General features: G+C 36.6%; 2 protein-coding genes across 2 annotated transcripts; one reads left to right on the plus strand and one right to left on the minus strand.

Moving 5' to 3' along the window:
- The first annotated feature begins 5,173 nt into the window (after positions 1-5,173).
- Positions 5,174-10,012, plus strand: LOC131524030 (extracellular calcium-sensing receptor-like). Its single transcript, XM_058750754.1, has 6 exons — positions 5,174-5,400; positions 5,593-5,890; positions 6,077-6,910; positions 7,015-7,236; positions 7,637-7,760; positions 8,966-10,012. Exons 1-6 carry the CDS (start codon positions 5,174-5,176, stop codon positions 9,856-9,858), a joined length of 2,598 nt encoding a protein of 865 aa, XP_058606737.1. The 3' UTR covers positions 9,859-10,012.
- A 968-nt stretch (positions 10,013-10,980) lies between these two features.
- On the minus strand, positions 10,981-14,808 carry LOC131524043 (extracellular calcium-sensing receptor). Its single transcript, XM_058750769.1, has 6 exons — positions 14,771-14,808; positions 14,361-14,646; positions 13,409-14,239; positions 13,102-13,323; positions 12,894-13,017; positions 10,981-11,950 (listed from the first exon to the last, which is right to left on the minus strand). Exons 1-6 carry the CDS (start codon positions 14,791-14,793, stop codon positions 11,037-11,039), a joined length of 2,400 nt encoding a protein of 799 aa, XP_058606752.1. The 5' UTR covers positions 14,794-14,808; the 3' UTR covers positions 10,981-11,036.
- Between the last annotated feature and the right edge of the window lie 3,579 nt (positions 14,809-18,387).

Consider the following 18,387-nt stretch of genomic DNA (forward strand, 5'->3'; position numbering starts at 1 on the left):
CAGTTTTTAATGCTTTTGTGTAGGATAGGGTACTTTCCCGCCAAGCTAAACGAAATACCTCTAATTTTGATTTCCTCCAGCTGCGCTCCATTTTCCGGGCTGCTCTCTGTAGGGCCAGAGTGTGCTCATTATACCACGGTGTTGGACTCTTATCCTTAATCTTCCTTAAGCGTAAAGGAGCAACCGTATCTAAAGTGCTAGAAAAGAGAGAGTCAATAGTTTCTGTTACATCATCAAGTTGTTCTGAGCTATTGGATATGCTGAGGAACTGAGATAAGTCAGGAAGATTATTTATAAAGCAGTCTTTTGCGGTAGAGATAATGGTTCTACCATATTTGTAACAAGGAGTTGGCTTTACAGCTTTAGCTATATGGAATATACAGGAGACTAGATAATGATCTGAGATATCATCGCTCTGCTGCCAAATTTCAATGCCACTGACATCAATTCCATGTGACAGTACTAAATCTAGAGTATGATTTCGACAATGAGTAGGTCCTGATACGTGTTGTTTAACACCAATAGAGTTTAGAATGTCTATAAATGCTGATCCCAACGAATCTTTTTCATTATCAACATGGATATTAAAATCACCAACAATTAGGACTTTATATGCAGTCAGCACTAACTCTGATAGAAAATCACAAAATTCTTTAATAAAGTCTGTATGGTGCCCTGGTGGCCTGTATACAGTAGCCAGTATAAACATCACAGGGGATTTATCATTTATACTTGTTTATTTGGATAACGTTATATGAAGCACCATTACTTCGAACGAATTATACTTGAAACCCGACCTCTGAGAGATACTGAAAATATTGTTATAAATTATAGCAACACCTCCCCCTTTACCTTTTGGAACCTTGTCCAAACAGTGCAGTACAGTTACAAACAGTAATCTTGGGGTGTAGACTCATTTAAAGTAATGTAATCATCTGGTTTTAGCCATGTTTCTGTCAAGCAAAGCACATCTAGTTTATGGTCAGTGAAAATATCATTTACAAAAAGTGCTTTTGAAGAAAGGGATCTACTATTCAATAAGCCAAGCTTTATCATGTGTTTATCTGTATTATATCGTTTTTTTATTTGTTGAACATCAATTAAATTGTTACTATTACTTTGGTTTGGATGTTTTCTGTATTTTCTAGTTCGGGGAGCAGACACAGTCTCTATAGTGTGATATCTAGGTGAAAAAGTTTCTATGTGCTGAGAATTAACTGACTTCTGTGGCGTGAGGCGGCTAGCAGACGGTCGGTTTAGCCGGTCTGTCTGCTTCCTGACCTGGGCCCCAGTTAGTCAAATACGAACTCTAAGACTATGTGCCATATTTCTAGAAAGAAGAGCGGCACCACCCCATGAGGGATGAGCACCATCTCTTTTCAACAGGTCAGGTCTGCCCCAAAAATTCTTCCAATTGTCTATAAAGCCTATGTTATTTTGCGGGCACCACTTAGACATTGTCAGTCCTGTCTTCCTGTGTCTTGTGTTTCCCCTCCTCTCGTGCCCATATTTGGTTTGTTCCTGTTCCTGTCCTCGTTTAGGTTATTAATTAATTTGCTCCAGGTGTGTCTTGTTTTCCCCTGATTTCCTTGTCCTTAAAAGCCCTGTCCATTCAGTTTGTGTTGGTCGGGTCTACTTGTTGGATGTCTTGTGTTTCCTGTGATGTATTTTCCCCTGTGATTCCAGTATTAAAGACTGTTCCACGTTTCTCCGAATCGTGACAGAAGACCCGACCAAAACCAAAACCGCAACCTCTACCGTTTCCCCCCATTTTGTTTTCTACGTTTGGCGTAGCCCACCGACAGCACCCTCCTATGCCCGCTCCTCGACAGCGCCCTCCTGTGCCCGCTTCTCCAGGGCCAGTGCCTCCAGTGCCTGCTTCTCCAGTGCCAGTCCCTCCCGTACCCGTGCTTCTCGAGTGCCCCCAGGAGTCCGCGCTTCCAGAGCGCCCCCCAGTGCCTGCGCCATGAAGGCGCCTTCCTTTCTCTGCGTTTCCAGAGTGGCCCCAAGAGTCTCCGCTGTTCCCGTCCAGCTCTGCGCTTCCAGAGCACCCCCCAGTGCCTGCGCCATGAAGGTGCCTTCCTTTCTCCGCGTTTCCATAGTGCCCCCAAGAGTCTCCACTGGTCCCGTCCAGCTCCGCACACATACAGAGCGCCCTCAAGAGTCCGAGCTTCCTGAGCGCCTGCGCCATGAAGGCGCCTTCCTTTCTCTGCGCTTTCTAAGCGCCCCAAGAGTCTGCGCTTCCAGAGCGCCCCCCCAGTGCCTGCGCCACAAAGGCGCCTTCCTTCCATATTTGGTTTGTTCCTGTCCTCGTTTAGGTTATTAGTTAATTTGCTCCAGGTGTGTCTTGTTTTCCCCTGATTTCCTTGCCCTTAAAAGCCCTGTCCATTCAGTTTGTGTTGGTCGGGTCTACTTGTTGGATGTCGTGTGTTTCCTGTGTTCCTGTGATGTATTTTCTCCTGTGATTCCAGTATTAAAGACTGTTCCACGTTTCTCCACGTCTCTCTCTCGTTCCTCCCAGCGAATCGTGACAGACATCCAGCCATTGACTGACGACAGTCTGCTATGAATCTCATCGCCACGATAAGCAGGGAGCAGACCAGAGCATATTACATATTTAGATTAAAAGCAAACGATGTCAAGTTAGTATGATAGATAATATAAGAAATATGGTGATAATTAAATTAAATATGGTGATAATTAGCAGTTTAAACAACAGAGAGTGATAGTAAGAAATAAATTACATCAGAAAAACAAAGCTACACGGAGCTACAATCACAAACCACTCAGTAGCATTGCAGACAGACATTGTCTCCTGTTTGGTCAATAGTAAAACAAGTCCAGGTACTGAAATACATGGTACTTGTGGCTTTTCACATCATGTGCATGAGTATTAATTACACTGTAGGCTATTTATACCATACAGTTTAAAACTGAAAGAAAAAAAAAAAAGAAGGAAAAAAAAAAAAGTACTGCGTAATATTAAATAACTACATGCACTTACTATATAGTTAGGGTTAGGATTAGGGTTACTTGCATGTAATTATGCATAATTTATTATGATTATTATTGTTGTTGTTGTTATTATTATTAATAATTATAGTAATTACATGTACCATGTGTAACAAGTACACCTTAAAATAAAGTGTTACCCAAAAACTTTACTGAAAAGTTTCCATGGATACTTTATTCATCAATATATTGTGTATATATTAATGTTACTTGTCTGTAAAGATTATAACAGAACAATGAGAAAATGTCCCCCTGCAATCTGCTCATCACTGCACCATCTGCAGCAAATGGTATACATCCTTGGGGAGAACACACATAGCTCCCTCGTCGGACGTACCTTAAGGCGGTGAAACATTAATACAGTTACCAACCATAATGAATAATAATAATAATAATAATTCAAAATATAGTATTTTCAGTTTATAAATAAAACAATGATATTATGCAAAGAGTGAGGAAAGAAATAGTCTGCTTTATTGTACAATACTGCAATAATTGCATGGCCTTCAGTGAACACACACACACACACACACAAAATAAATAAATAAAAATCAAGAGAACATGATGATGCATTAAGATTTTAAGATTTTATCTCAGCAATCTAAAATAGTAGCCCTTACTAATACAACAATTTGAAACAAATTGAAATATTTGTTTTTTCAGTAATGTCTAACTTATTTATTAATTAAAAAAATAAAAATACAAATTAATAAAAAACAAAAACAAATCAATTATCATTGTAAAATTCTTATGCATGATTGTATATGACATTGTACATGAAGTAAACACTGCAGGCTTTGCTTCTGAATGAGAGATCACCTTGCAAAGCAAAGGCATATATGCATTCTGCAACAGTAAAAACATAACTACTGAACACATAATGCTGAAATGCATGCTGAAGACTTCCATATCAGCAGCATTTTCAATATTAAATTGTTTGTTAAGACAACTATATTGTCTGTTGAAACAATATTTGAGGGGATGTTTTTTTTTTTTTTGTAAGGTAATTGCATGTTTACAGTCCAGGGGACAATAATGGATTGTGAGGTTCCAGATTCATCTTAATCAACAGCCAACCCCAATACATATGGTTAATGTTTATATACCTGTTCAACACTGCCAGAAGTGATTAGTGAGGCAGAAGTGGCTGTTGTTCCATTGTTTATCTCCTCCACAGCCAGCATGAAATTGACAGTTTTAGAAAAATACATATACAACATTGAACGTGTATTCTGTATTGGTATACTGCATACTGTTCTGCAAACAAAATAAGAAAAACTAAATATTTAACCCTTGATACTGGTAGCCTCTTAATGTAGTCTTTTATTGTGAAGTATCTTTGAGTCATAAACTGCTGCGGTTACATAATACTCTGTTGTTTTGTGTTGGATATGTAGTCACATTAAAGTTTTGTTCCATGTTCATGTAACTTGCTACTGACTATCCGTTAAGCTGGCAACTTCAGCTGCTTGGAAAAGGTGTGAATAATAAAATGTACATCGTTAGCTTATGATTTACAAGACAAACAGCAGGAAGATGTTTCTGTTATCCTTTGTTTTATATGTTGGTCATGCTCCTTGCACATGCGTGTATGTCGTCCTCCTGCTAGATATCAAATTAACTGCCATCTTTACCCATGTGCCCCAAACACTTAAATAATTAATAATAATTATAATCAAATAATATTTATAATATAATAATAATAATAATAGTGTAATATAATAAAAATAAAATTATTTCATCATTTACTCATATGTAATACATACGAACCCAGTGAATGAATCAATCAATACTGTTGTGATATTGCCGCCTCCTTTTAATTTATATTGTATGAAAAAACAAAAAAAAACAACAGTTGATTGTCAAATTTCTATCTTAGCTAAGGTGAAATTAATCGAAAAGGCAAAGAAAAAGCATTTTAGAATGACAAACATCTTTTTACATTAAATGTGTAAAGGTGGCCTTATGACTGAATGTGAATATGCATTAACATTGGGTCAAAGAAGCTTGGTGCAAACAAAAAGATTGACAGTAGGAGTTCCACATGCTATTGGTTTGTGTGTTTCCTTGTAAAAACTTAAGGCCATCCCTTGATCACAGATTTTATGTATATATATATGCTGTATGTGGTACCCAGCAGGTCCATTTTTCTGTGTCAATTATGGCACGATTTTGTGTAACTCTTCTCACATTTTGGCTTCTGCTGTATATTTGTGTGCAGAGTCAGTCTAAGAGCAAAGATACATGCATCTATCAGGGAGATGAGGATACTTACAGCTTTTACGAGGACGGAGATGTGGTTTTGGGAGGAATTTTCCCTTTGCATTCCAGCACAATACCATTAGTTTCAACTTTCACAACCAAACCTAAGCTAATCAAATATAAATTGTGAGTCATGGTTTCATCTTTTGAAAGATGTTGTGTAAAAGATCAATACAATAATTAATAATTAAAATAAAATAAGAATGATTAAAAGATATATTTGGTCTCATTTTAAAATCTTTGTTGCATCATTTGCTTTATTGCCGTTATGTAAAGAATAAGTTATACAGGTGTGTGTGTGTGTGAAATCTGTTGCAGCTTTACCCCTCGAGCCCTGAGGTGGATGCAGACGATGATCTTTGCTGTGAGAGAAATAAACCAGCGGCAAGACCTTTTGCCAAACCTATCTCTGGGCTACCACATCAGGGACAGTGGTGATGACATACCTGTATCTGTGAAGAGGTCTCTTCTCCTGGTCAATGGACAGCCAGAGAAGGGCAGTGGACAAAGCTGTGAAGATATACAAAAGCAGCCAAGCCCTGTAATCGTAGGAGAGGCATCATCCGGAGTCTCCATGGCTGTTCTGAGAACTCTAGGCTCCTTCAAAATACCTCTGGTAAAACATTATATATTTTAGCATTATATCACTTCACAATTAGCATGTTGTCATATTATTAGATTTAATTATAGTCAAATAATCTGTGCATCATATATTGATTTGTTCCATTGGCAGTGTTATTACAGTGATACCTGGTTGATTGTATTGCTAATCTTACTGAAATATTGTGTTTTCATATTTTAGGTGAGCTACTTTGCATCCTGTTCATGTCTCAGTAACAAGAGAGAGTTTCCAGCATTCATGCGAACAATGCCAAGTGATCTATTTCAGATTAAAGCATTGGTAAAACTTGTTCATTACTTTCAATGGACATGGGTTGGGGTGATCGGTGTGGATACAGACTATGCTCGGTTTGCCATCCAGCTATTCTTGAAAGAGTCAGAAGGATTTAATATTTGTCCTGCTTATGTCCACATTTATCCTGTTGCACTGACGCAAGATGCAGCTGAGGAACTTGTGAACATTTTAAAATCTTCTTCTGCCACAGTCATAATAAACTTCTCTGTGGATTCATATCTGCATGGCGTCCTGAAAGAGTGTAGACGACAAAATGTTACTCATCTTCAGTGGATTGCCAGTGAGGCTTGGGCCACATCAAAAGTCCTCTGGAATGATTTTGGTGATCTGTTGAAAGGATCATTAGGGTTTGCCATACGGAGAGCTGATATCTCACATCTTGGCAGTTACCTCAGAAGAGTAAATGTTTCTGTTGCTCAGAAGTCACATTTTCTCTCAGAGTTTTGGGAAGAGACTTTCCGTTGCCGGCTGAACGGGTCCTTAAATACTCATGTACACGGAGAAGCAGAACAGAACTGGCCACCCTGCGATGGCAGTGAGAGTCTGGACGATGTGTACACACTTTATTCAGATGTCTCACAGCTCAGAGTCTCCTACAATGTTTATAAGGCCGTGTATGTCATAGCACATGCACTACATGATATGAGCACATGTGAACCAGGAAAAGGCCCCTTTCAGAATGGGACATGTGGGAGTCTGTATCCAATTCTGCCACGGCAGGTGTGTGTTACTCAATATTTTGCATTCACTGCCTATATGCACATACATGTATTTTAATGGGTTTGCTTTACTTTGCATTATCTTGTCTCCCTAATTCATCTAAGCTCCTGTACTACATGAAGCGAACACATTTCACAACACTAGGGGAAGAGGTCAGATTTGATGATAACGGTGATCCTATTGCATCCTATGACCTGATGAACTGGCAAAGAGGGTCTGATGGCTCCCTTCAGCTAGTGAGGGTGGGATTCTATGATGCCTCCCTTGAAGACGACAAAGACCTAGAAATAGATGAGCCAGTAATTATGTGGCACAGAGGAGAGAAGGTGTGTGTCACTACACCTATAACCAGATATTCTTTTCTATGTTTGCTTTTCCATCAGCTCAACCTAATGTTTATGGCTGAACTAAGAATCCAGTGTTATAATTTTAAACAAAAATTCACTCTTGCTTTTATTTTGTATTAAAAATTTTGAAAATATTTATACATGTGTATTTTTACACCGTTTTTACAAATGATCTAGCAACATTTTAGGTTTTCACACTGGCCAATTAATTAGATTAATTTGCAAACACTATACATAGAGTGATTATATGTTGGATATTTCTCTATGCAAGGAAAGTATTTATTGATTTGCACTCTCATTGAGTTCAGACTGTGTAGTTTTTTTTTGTTGTTGTTGTTTTGTTATGTTTTGTTTTGTTTTGTTTTGCTGTGGTCATTAGGCACCAGAATCATTGTGCAGTCAAAGCTGTTTGCCAGGCTCCAGGAAAGCCAGGCAAAAAGGAAAGCCCGTCTGCTGCTTCGACTGTATACCATGTGCTGAAGGAGAGATCAGTAATCAAACAGGTGTGATCCTCGTGGCTCCTCAATTAATGGTATTTTGAGAAGAAAGAAAAGGAAACTAGTGTTTTATGCTCCGCTTTTCCATAATTTCTCCACAGACTCAATTGATTGTCTGACATGTTCAAAGGAAACATGGCCAAACCAAGCCCAAGACCAGTGCATCCCCAAAACCTTAGAGTTTTTGTCCTTTCAGGAGCCCTTGGGAATAATTCTATGGGCATTTTCAGCATTGGGAGTCTGTATCCAATTCTGCCACGGCAGGTGTGTGTTACTCAATATTTTGCATTCACTGCCTATATGCACATACATGTATTTTAATGGGTTTGCTTTACTTTGCATTATCTTGTCTCCCTAATTCATCTAAGCTCCTGTACTACATGAAGCGAACACATTTCACAACACTAGGGGAAGAGGTCAGATTTGATGATAACGGTGATCCTATTGCATCCTATGACCTGATGAACTGGCAAAGAGGGTCTGATGGCTCCCTTCAGCTAGTGAGGGTGGGATTCTATGATGCCTCCCTTGAAGACGACAAAGACCTAGAAATAGATGAGCCAGTAATTATGTGGCACAGAGGAGAGAAGGTGTGTGTCACTACACCTATAACCAGATATTCTTTTCTATGTTTGCTTTTTCATCAGCTCAACCTAATGTTTATGGCTGAACTAAGAATCCAGTGTTATAATTTTAAACAAAAATTCACTCTTGCTTTTATTTTGTATTAAAAATTTTGAAAATATTTATACATGTGTATTTTTACACCGTTTTTACAAATGATCTAGCAACATTTTAGGTTTTCACACTGGCCAATTAATTAGATTAATTTGCAAACACTATACATAGAGTGATTATATGTTGGATATTTCTCTATGCAAGGAAAGTATTTATTGATTTGCACTCTCATTGAGTTCAGACTGTGTAGTTTTTTTTTGTTGTTGTTGTTTTGTTATGTTTTGTTTTGTTTTGTTTTGCTGTGGTCATTAGGCACCAGAATCATTGTGCAGTCAAAGCTGTTTGCCAGGCTCCAGGAAAGCCAGGCAAAAAGGAAAGCCCGTCTGCTGCTTCGACTGTATACCATGTGCTGAAGGAGAGATCAGTAATCAAACAGGTGTGATCCTCGTGGCTCCTCAATTAATGGTATTTTGAGAAGAAAGAAAAGGGAAACTAGTGTTTTATGCTCCGCTTTTTCCATAATTTCTCCACAGACTCAATTGATTGTCTGACATGTTCAAAGGAAACATGGCCAAACCAAGCCCAAGACCAGTGCATCCCCAAAACCTTAGAGTTTTTGTCCTTTCAGGAGCCCTTGGGAATAATTCTATGGGCATTTTCAGCATTCGGAGCCTGTGCATCATTAGCAGTGCTTGTTGTGTTTATATTGTACAGAAAGACTCCAGTCATACGAGGAAACAATATAGAGTTAAGTTTCTTTCTCCTCCTGTTCCTCTGCGCTTGCTTTCTGATTGGCCTAACATTTATAGGGAAGCCCACTGACTGGTTATGTCAGATTCGGTATCCAGCCTTTGGAATAAGCTTTACTCTCTGTATTTCATGCATCTTGGCAAAAACTGTAGTAGTCTTAATGGCTTTCAGAGCCACCCTCCCTGGCAGTAATGTCATGAAGTGGTTTGGCCCTGCTAAACAAAGATCAAGTGTAATCTTGTGCACTTTTGTGCAAGCACTAATTTGCATTATATGGTTATCAATGAATCCTCCTGTTGCATCAAATAACACTAAGTTCATGAGTGCAACTATGGTTGTTGAATGTAATGTGGGATCTGAAATTGGATTTTGGTGTGTGCTTGGATATATCGGTTTCCTATCTTCCTTGTGTTTCTTATTGGCATTTTTGGCCAGGAAATTACCAGACAACTTTAATGAAGCTAAATTCATCACATTTAGCATGCTAATATTTTTTGCTGTGTGGATAACCTTCATTCCAGTTTATGTGAGCTCTCGTGGAAAGTATATGGTTGCTGTCCATGTATTTGCTATTCTAGCATCTGCCTTTGGTCTCTTACTGTGTATATTTGCTCCTAAATGTTATATTGTACTTCTGAAACCCGAGAAAAATGACAAAAAGCATATGATGAAGTAATAGTACTCAAATGAAATCAGCTAAGAGGCCAACCCATCAATTAAAAAAAAAAAAAAAAAAATGTCTGGTTATTAAACATATTAATATACACTTTGTTGTTGTTATAATTATCATTCCAAATTACATATCTGATACAACTGTTCACAGTTGTTTCTCAAAATGTGTACTAAATGCTTTGTATTTAGGATTAAGGGAGAAAAATGTTTATATGATCACAACCTAAAGAGTTTAGTGCAATGATATAATTGTTGACGTAAAAGCTACCATTTCAAACACAGTCCTGTTAACAACAAGGCCCTGCTGCTGAAGCATATATAACTCTTTACCATACACTTGAATGTTCTTACTGACATGATCATTTTGTATGCTAGAATGAAACCCAGACATAGAAAATATAATATTAGTAATAATAATAATAATAATAATAATAATAACAACATTATGTAGGCTATATTGCAATAATGTGTTTGTCAAGCGGCATGTGAGTCAATCATATTTCCGATTACAATAACGAACGACGAGACGTTTTCATTATAAATTAGGCTAAACTGTTTTGTTTTATGCCTTATGTTCCTTCAATTTATATCTTGCTATAAACTTGAAATAAAGAGCAAAAACACATTTATAATTTGTATTTCGTTATAAAACTGGCAGAATTTGAAAGCTGAGATGTGTGTAAATGCAACAAAGCACAAAATTGTTGTGATTATTGGTTGGCTGGTGCGCTACAAATAATGAATGGAAGACGTTAAATATTATGTCCTCATTTACAGTATACCATGAATAAAACAGTATGTGAATAGTCACCTAACATTTACAGCAGAAAAGACAACAATATAACGTATGTTAACAAATTTGAGTCCACTTCAACCTTTAGAACGTTTTATTGCTGTTTAATTAAACAGGCTATGTGAGGAATGAAAGTTTGGGACGTTTTTGCGGAGTAGGTGGTGGAATTTTCACAATAATTTAATGAATTATTATTATTATTTTTTTTATTGAATTACATATACGTTCACAACCTCTAAGGTCTACTGAGGCATTTAAATTAGGCTGCGTTAACAGCTGCCTTTTTGCCTCTCTGCTTGCTTGTCAGTTCCTAAATACATGTCAGGTTTTAGCAAATAATAAGAAATCAATTATTATTATTATTATTGTTTATTTTTTTAAATTCTACATCAGAGACTAGTCTTTTGAAATTTCCCCATCAAGTGTTTTTTAGTATTTCTCTCTGGTTTAATGAGAATAATGTAACATTTTGGCACAAATATACATAACAGTAAACCAAAGGCAGATGACAAAATTGCAAAAATCTCTACTGCAACTGTGTACTTGCCAGGTGAACTAATATAAGCAGGTATAAATGTTGCCCAGACAGCACAAAATATAAGCATACTGAACGAGATGAATTTGGCTTCGTTAAAATTATCCGGTAATTTTCTAGCTAAAAATGCCAAACTCGAACAGATTGCTGAAAGAATACCAATATATCCTAAAACTGCATAAAATGCTGCATCTGAGCCTGTGTTGCATTCTAAAATTATCTTTTTATTGTTATACTTCAGAGCTTTATCAGGAAATGGTGGGCTTATTATAATCCATAGAACACAGATGACTATTTGAATTGCAGTACATGAGAACACAATGACTCTTTGTTGTACTGGCCCAAACTTTCCAGCCAATTTATTTCCTGGTAATGTGGCTCTGAAAGCAGTGACAACTACTATGGTTTTCCCCAAAACACAAGAAATGCAGAGAGCAAAAGTAACACCAAATGCTGTATGACGTAACATACATGACCACACCGTTGGTTCACCAATAAATGTAAGAGGACAAAGGAAGCATAAGAACAGTGAAACAAGTAATAATGAGCTCAGCTCTGAATTGTTAGCTTTCACTATAGGAGTTTCTCTAAAGCGTATGAAGATGATCATAGTTGCTACAGTAAGGCTGGCTCCAAACAGTGATAGAGCAGTCAGAATGATTCCCATAGTTTCTGTATAAGACAGAAATTCTGTCATTTTCATGACACACTTGTCTCGTCTCTCATTTGACCAGTATTCTTCAGGACAAGAAATGCAGTCTGCTGCTCCTAAAAAAAAATACATAACAAATGTTATGCTGGAGTATTTATTGAGCTTTAACCATTTAATCCCACCGGTCACAATAGTGACCGTAAAAAAGTAAGTATGTGCAGTTTCACATGGTTAGTGCAAAATGGACACCAGAACAGCTTCCTGTTTGCACATTGAGAAGATGATGGCTGCATCAACAAAAGGCTAGTAAAGTATGTTAACATAAAGATATGACAAAGATTTTTGGTGCACATTATCTTCAAGGTGTCTAGTAGTAATATATGAATTCACATATACTGTATTCAGTTCTTTTGAGTGTGTCATGATGGTCTATCTTGATGGTCACAATAGTGATCAGTGGGATAACAGTGAATTTATGTATACATATACAGTAAATCCAATTGCAGTTAGTGAAGGCTGCACTAAAATGTTGCAATGACAAAATATTGCACCAAATTAAAAGTTCAAATGTTACAAATAAGTTACAATATTGACGTTGTAATACTGGTAGCACTAATATAACAGTTTTATGATATACTGTATGTTACAATAAAGTAACCATTTTGAAATATGTTGATGGTTGTATTTTGTATTTATTTATTTTATTATTATTATTTTGTATTTTATCTCAGTATTCCTGTCAGTGTTGTATAAGGGTTTAAGATACAGTATATAACATTAATTAATATTTTTATAACTGCATAAATATGTTAATTCACATACACATTATACACAAGTATACACATTATCCCACCTGTCACAATTGTGACCGACCGTAAAACACTTTTCAAAAAAAATAAAAAATAAAAAATAAAAATAAATAAATATATATATATTAATCATTTCAAAGTGTTACTAATGACACATCATTTGGATATGGATATTTTCATGTCTGTGACAAAAAAATGGGATTACATGGGTTAAAATACATAATGTAGGGAATTACAGGTGAATGGGTACCTGTAGTATTTGATATTGAACCATCAGCACATGAGAGGCAGTCAAAACAGCAAACGGGCCGTCCTTTTATTGGGGCCTTTCTTGTGCCAGTTGGGCAGGTGTCTGAACATACTGCTTTGGGTATCTGTCAAATTAATATAATATGTTTTAGCCAATTAATAATAATAATAATAATAACTAAGACGCATTTATTTGGAGTTATAAGTACCAAATTTCCTGTGTTCCAGCGAATGTTGTCCTCTTTAACTGTAAGTTTATATGTTCCATCTGTAGATGTGCTGAAATAGCCCACAGTTACATGCTGTACCTGTCCATCTCTTAGCTGCCAGTTGATCACCTCATATGATGCAGGTGGGTCTCCATTCTCATCAAAGAACACATTTTCTGCATATTCATCTACAAAATTCACCCTCTGTAAGTGATCACTGACCTTGGAATTAAGTATGATATAGTTAATGAAACTGTCAGCTTATGATGTTTAAGTGTTTTGACAAATAATAAACCAACTTGCTCACCAATTTTGGAGTTATCTGTGATACATTTAGGCACTGTCTCAAAACATTATTTTTGTCTCTTTGGCAAAACAACAAGTTGTGAATAGCGTGTGCAATTGCATACACAGCTTGATACACATTATATGTTACTCTTACTTGTGTTACATCAAAGAATTTGTCTGTGTAATTTAGTTTTTCTTCTCCTGTGCACATTTGGCTATTGAGTGTAACATTTGCAAATGGCAGGGGTTCACAATTAAGACATGGTTTACAGCCAACCACTGTTTCCCAGTAGTCACTGACAAAAGTGGATTGTGAAGGAAAGTAAGGACTGATGTTTTTCAGGTAAGTTCCAAGTTTGGGCATAGCCATCTTTCGTACCACAAATCCAACCGTTCCTCCAAAAGACTTGAACATTTCAGGGGTAGAGGGTCTTGCTGCAGTTACCCAGGCTTCACTTGCAATCCACTGGATTCCTGTGATGTTTTGTTTCACAGTTTCTCTCATTAGAGGATAGAGATCTCCCTCTGGCACAAATGCCAGGATCACTTTTACTGTAGACTGTTTTATCAGTTCAACCACTTCAATGATCTTACTTTGGGGGTATGTCCTTAAAATTGTGCCTACAAATGCAATGCAAACTCCCATTTTTTCCACTTCCTTTGTGAAGGCTGAAATCCCATTTTTTCCATAATCATTGTCTGACTGCAAAGCTCCAATCCAAGTCCATCCATATCGTTTTACAAGAGAGGCCAAGGCTTTTGCTTGGTAGTAGTCACTTGGAATTGTACGGAAAAATGATGGATATTTTCTTCTATCACTCAGACATGCACATGTTGAAAAGTAACTCACCTAGATTAAATGAAAAAAAAAAAAAATTAAAAATTAAACAGTAATTATAAATGGCCTTTATTACATTATCAGGAGTACTTAATTGCATTTACACTGCAGGATTGATTAATGTTACTATTACCATTGGCACTCTGAATGGTCCAAGTGTTCCAGCAACAGCTAAAGACTGTGATGAGCCTGATTCAGCTACAAGAGCTGTAAGCGGAAGGTGACACTCAGTTGTAGATTCCTCTTCCTTCTGCTCACTCACCAGTGTGAATGCCGCACGTAAAACATTAGTGGGAGAAGCACAAGAATCCATTATTTTATAGCCCAAAGAAATGTTAGGAAGCAGACCCTCATCTTGGTTTATCTCATCTATTGCAAACATCATGACTTGCGTCCAACGGAAGGCACGTAGGTCAAATCTGTACAGAAAATTTGACACGAACAACAATGCATGCCTGAATCTTCCCAATAACTTCACCAAAAAAAAAAAAAAAATCCCTTAATAATTTCCTGTTTGAATCACAAGCATGCTTCTGCACTTACCCTGAACAATTAATCCTTCGCATTTTTCTCTCAAAAGAAGCAATAACATTTTCTTGTTTATTAAAAATAGGAAAAATTCCTCCAATCATAATGTCTCCTGCTTTAAAAATATTAAGCATTTCAAATTTACCACGCAACTGACATGTTGAGCCTGTGTGCATGAACAGCAGAGAGCAAAATAGCAAAATATTAAAGCTTCCCATAGCTCAGAGGTGGCTGAGAGAAGATAAGACTTAGTTCTGATGGCTCTGTTATATACAGCTCTTCTATCCATAGTGAACACTGGCCCATTATTACTGAAGGTTTTCCCCAGTGAGCTGTTAAGCAATAAGTGCACACAATTCTCATTTTGTAAATTAATAGTAATTGTGCACTTTTTTAAACAGTTTATATATGTAGGTGTTTGTTTCCTTTACATGCAATCTTATATTAAGTAAGAATAAATAATTGTAATATTAGTAATTGTAATAACTGTAAATCATTCAACTGTGTAAATTTATGTGTATTACAAAGAAGCTTTATGATGTGATTGCACAGTCAGCGTAAGTGGTTGATTATTTGTAAGATATTTGTGCACTAATTTAAGCTTATTCATTTGTTGGTTGGTTTGTAACGTTAACAACAATTTCAACTTAGTGTAATTCCGTTATTATTATACATCAGTTTCGCGTGACAGGTGTGTAGGTGAGTGTGTGTGTGTGTGTGTGTGTGTGTGGGGGTCAACTTAGTGTAATTCCGTTATTATACATGATTATTATACATCAATTTCGCCTGACAGGTGTGTAGGTGAGTGTGTGTGTGTGTGTGTGGGTTGAAGCGACCCCAATAACATGTATTTTAGCCCCCAGAACACAATTTTTACTGGAGGACCCCTCGAAACGCGGTAAGTTTGGGCTAGTTTTGAGTATCAATAGGGTGGGTTTTGTTGTGAAAACCTGGCAACCCTTTCCGTCAAGCAGGTAACGTTATTATTGCTAACATAGTGGACTCATCGAAAAATACATTGGCATCATCTTAATAATCACTTCATCCAATGTTTAAGTGAATAAAATAGCCTTTACAGCCTTACTTACTGGAGTTCCACAACTATTGACTTTGTTCTCTCTCACCAGACTTGTGTGTGTGTAGTAGGGGTTGCACCGACTAATCGACTAGTCGACTTCAATGCTCTGCCATGACGCTGACGTCGACTAGATGCTGGTCCTATAGAGGGCACAACAGGATGATAAATCTTTGAAGGACTTACACATTTACGCTCCGTTTACAAACAGTTAAAATGACAACTAAATGCATACTCTGCAAGCGCTGCACAAGACATGTGTGATTATATTACTGGATGATCGATGTTGAACGGGAGAATGCACGGTTTAAACAGCTTATTGTGCAGGCAAATTAATAAATGTTCTAATCTAATGCGCTGCACTGTAACACACACACACAGGCTACAGGCAGTAGCTCGTACGTCACACGCAGATCGCGCGCACAGAATCATTCAGCGCGGAAATGTATTGTCAACACTGTTCTGTGATTTCTCAGTAAAATATCTTAGAAACTTTAAAGTTCAAGCATATATTTCTTAATAACTAAATCCCACAGTTTCAGTACTAGTAGGGAGATGCTGCCAGGTAGAATTAATTCACACACACAATATCGCTCTCACTAATGCATTCATATGAATGTTCTGTATCTAAATATCTGTATCTGATTTAAAACGAGCAGAAATATGTGAGAAATATAACGACCCAAAAACAAAAGAACTGATAAAAATGAGCTGTTATAGGAACAATAGCCATGTGGGCAGCACTGTGTCATATGCCATAGCTGTGCACAAGGTGTTTGTCACAGCTCCAGACTTATTTGTTCATTAATGACGTCATCAACAACCAGTTGACTTCGACTCGACTTTCATCACATAAAAGTCGACTTTAAAAAATCAGAAGTCCTTCAACTAATGTGTACGTGATGTAAAAGAGGAAAGCAGGCATTTGGACCAAATCACTGTGAGGCGAGGGAGGGGGAGACTCAAAATGTTCCTAAACTTAAAATGCATTTTTGCTACGTTTGCATTTGACTACTTGCACAATTATTTAAAGTATAAAACATTGTTATTTACAATATACAGCATGGTTTTTAATCATATTTTTAGGGGGGACAACCATCACATTGTAACAAACAAAAGAGTAGGCATGATGTAAATAATATATTTATTGTGAAGTGTAGAGAGATTCATTGATTATAATGGAACTTTATGAGATCGTGATATTCATCACGGCACAAAATCTTCCAATGCATCTGTTGTCATGTTTTGCAGTTGATGTGAGTGGTAAGTAGCCAGTAACAAACCTATGTGAGATTATCATTTGTGCTGTGGGTGTGTGAATAATTGCAGTAAAAATAACCACACTTCTTAGCCAATAGTCAGAATAACGTAAATTGTAAACTGAAGGGAAGAGATTTGCTTGTGTCATGCAAACATCTTACTGCAATTAAGTCCTACTATAATTATTGGAAACAATTGCATTATTTGTGTACATTTCAGAAGGCAATTATCATTGTGGTGCATGCAATCGATCTAATTATATGTATCACTGTACATCATTATTTAAACATCCACAAAGTGGAAAATCAGTTCCGATAAAATGGATAATAAGTTGTAAAAAAACAAAACAAACAAACAATAATAATAAAAAAACAAAACAGTTATTTACCTTATAACATGTCCTTGTGGTAAATCATATGTGGGAAAAACAAGTAGGGAATTAAAAAATGTGTAATTCAGAAAATCATAGCACAACAATAACAAATTATATAATGTGTAATGTATATAGCATTTTTTTTTTCATTGCTTACAATAAGCTTGTTAACTAATTACTGAATGTTGAAAAAAAAAAAAAACGGCATCTACATGCTAGGGACTCATTAAGCATAGCATATGTGCCCCATTTGATGATAAATTATAGATTTATTTCTTAATGCATGGCACATATACTCACTCTTTACTGCTCATGCATGACACTTCCCCACACGCATATGGATTTAAAATTCACGTTACCAAGATGACCTCCTAGTTTGTGAGGAAGTTTGTGTTTATGTGGTCATCGACGCTCCAAATACAGACAAGATTGCTTGTTCTAATAGAGGAACTGTTCACTGATGATGTTTGTATTTTGGTGTATTTAGTGATTCTGAATGGATCCATATAGTAGTTTATATGCAGTCCTTTGGCATTTCCCTGTGGTCTTGTTTGATATGGCATATTGACTTATTTGGTAGAGTTTCTGTTTAATTGAGCTTTACATTCAAAGACTTTTTAGTACTTTTAATTTGTAAATAATATCTACAGTGATATTTTTGCAAAGTATGTTTGCAAAAAAGAACACTTAATGTTTAAATGTTTCTTGAAATTATTTATTTATTTATTACAAGGAACAGTAATAACACTAGAATACAAAAGGGGTGGGGGGCTTCTATAATATGGGTCCAAGTTTGTAAAATACAGAAGATTTTTTTTTTCTTTTTCTTTTTTATTCACCTGAATAGTTCAAAAATGCAGCAGCGATGTTGTAGTATTCCATCATTTTTAATAACACTCCAATGAAAAGCATGACATCAATTGT

The sequence above is a fragment of the Onychostoma macrolepis genome, chromosome 18 (genome assembly GCF_012432095.1).
Source record: "Onychostoma macrolepis isolate SWU-2019 chromosome 18, ASM1243209v1, whole genome shotgun sequence".
In the NCBI taxonomy this organism is placed as follows: Eukaryota; Metazoa; Chordata; class Actinopteri; order Cypriniformes; family Cyprinidae; genus Onychostoma; species Onychostoma macrolepis.

Coding starts and splice junctions, on each gene's coding strand:
- LOC131524030 (XM_058750754.1), top strand. CDS start 5,174: ATGGCACGATTTTGTGTAACTCTTCTCACATTTTGGCTTCTGCTGTAT. Junction 5,401..5,592: donor AAGCTAATCAAATATAAATT/GTGAGTCATGGT, acceptor AATCTGTTGCAG/CTTTACCCCTCGAGCCCTGA. Junction 7,237..7,636: donor TGTGGCACAGAGGAGAGAAG/GTGTGTGTCACT, acceptor TGTGGTCATTAG/GCACCAGAATCATTGTGCAG.
- LOC131524043 (XM_058750769.1), bottom strand. CDS start 14,793: ATGCGAAGGATTAATTGTTCAGG. Junction 13,018..13,101: donor GCTGGAACACAGGAAATTTG/GTACTTATAACT, acceptor TTAATTTGACAG/ATACCCAAAGCAGTATGTTC. Junction 11,951..12,893: donor TTCAATATCAAATACTACAG/GTACCCATTCAC, acceptor ATTTTTTTTTAG/GAGCAGCAGACTGCATTTCT.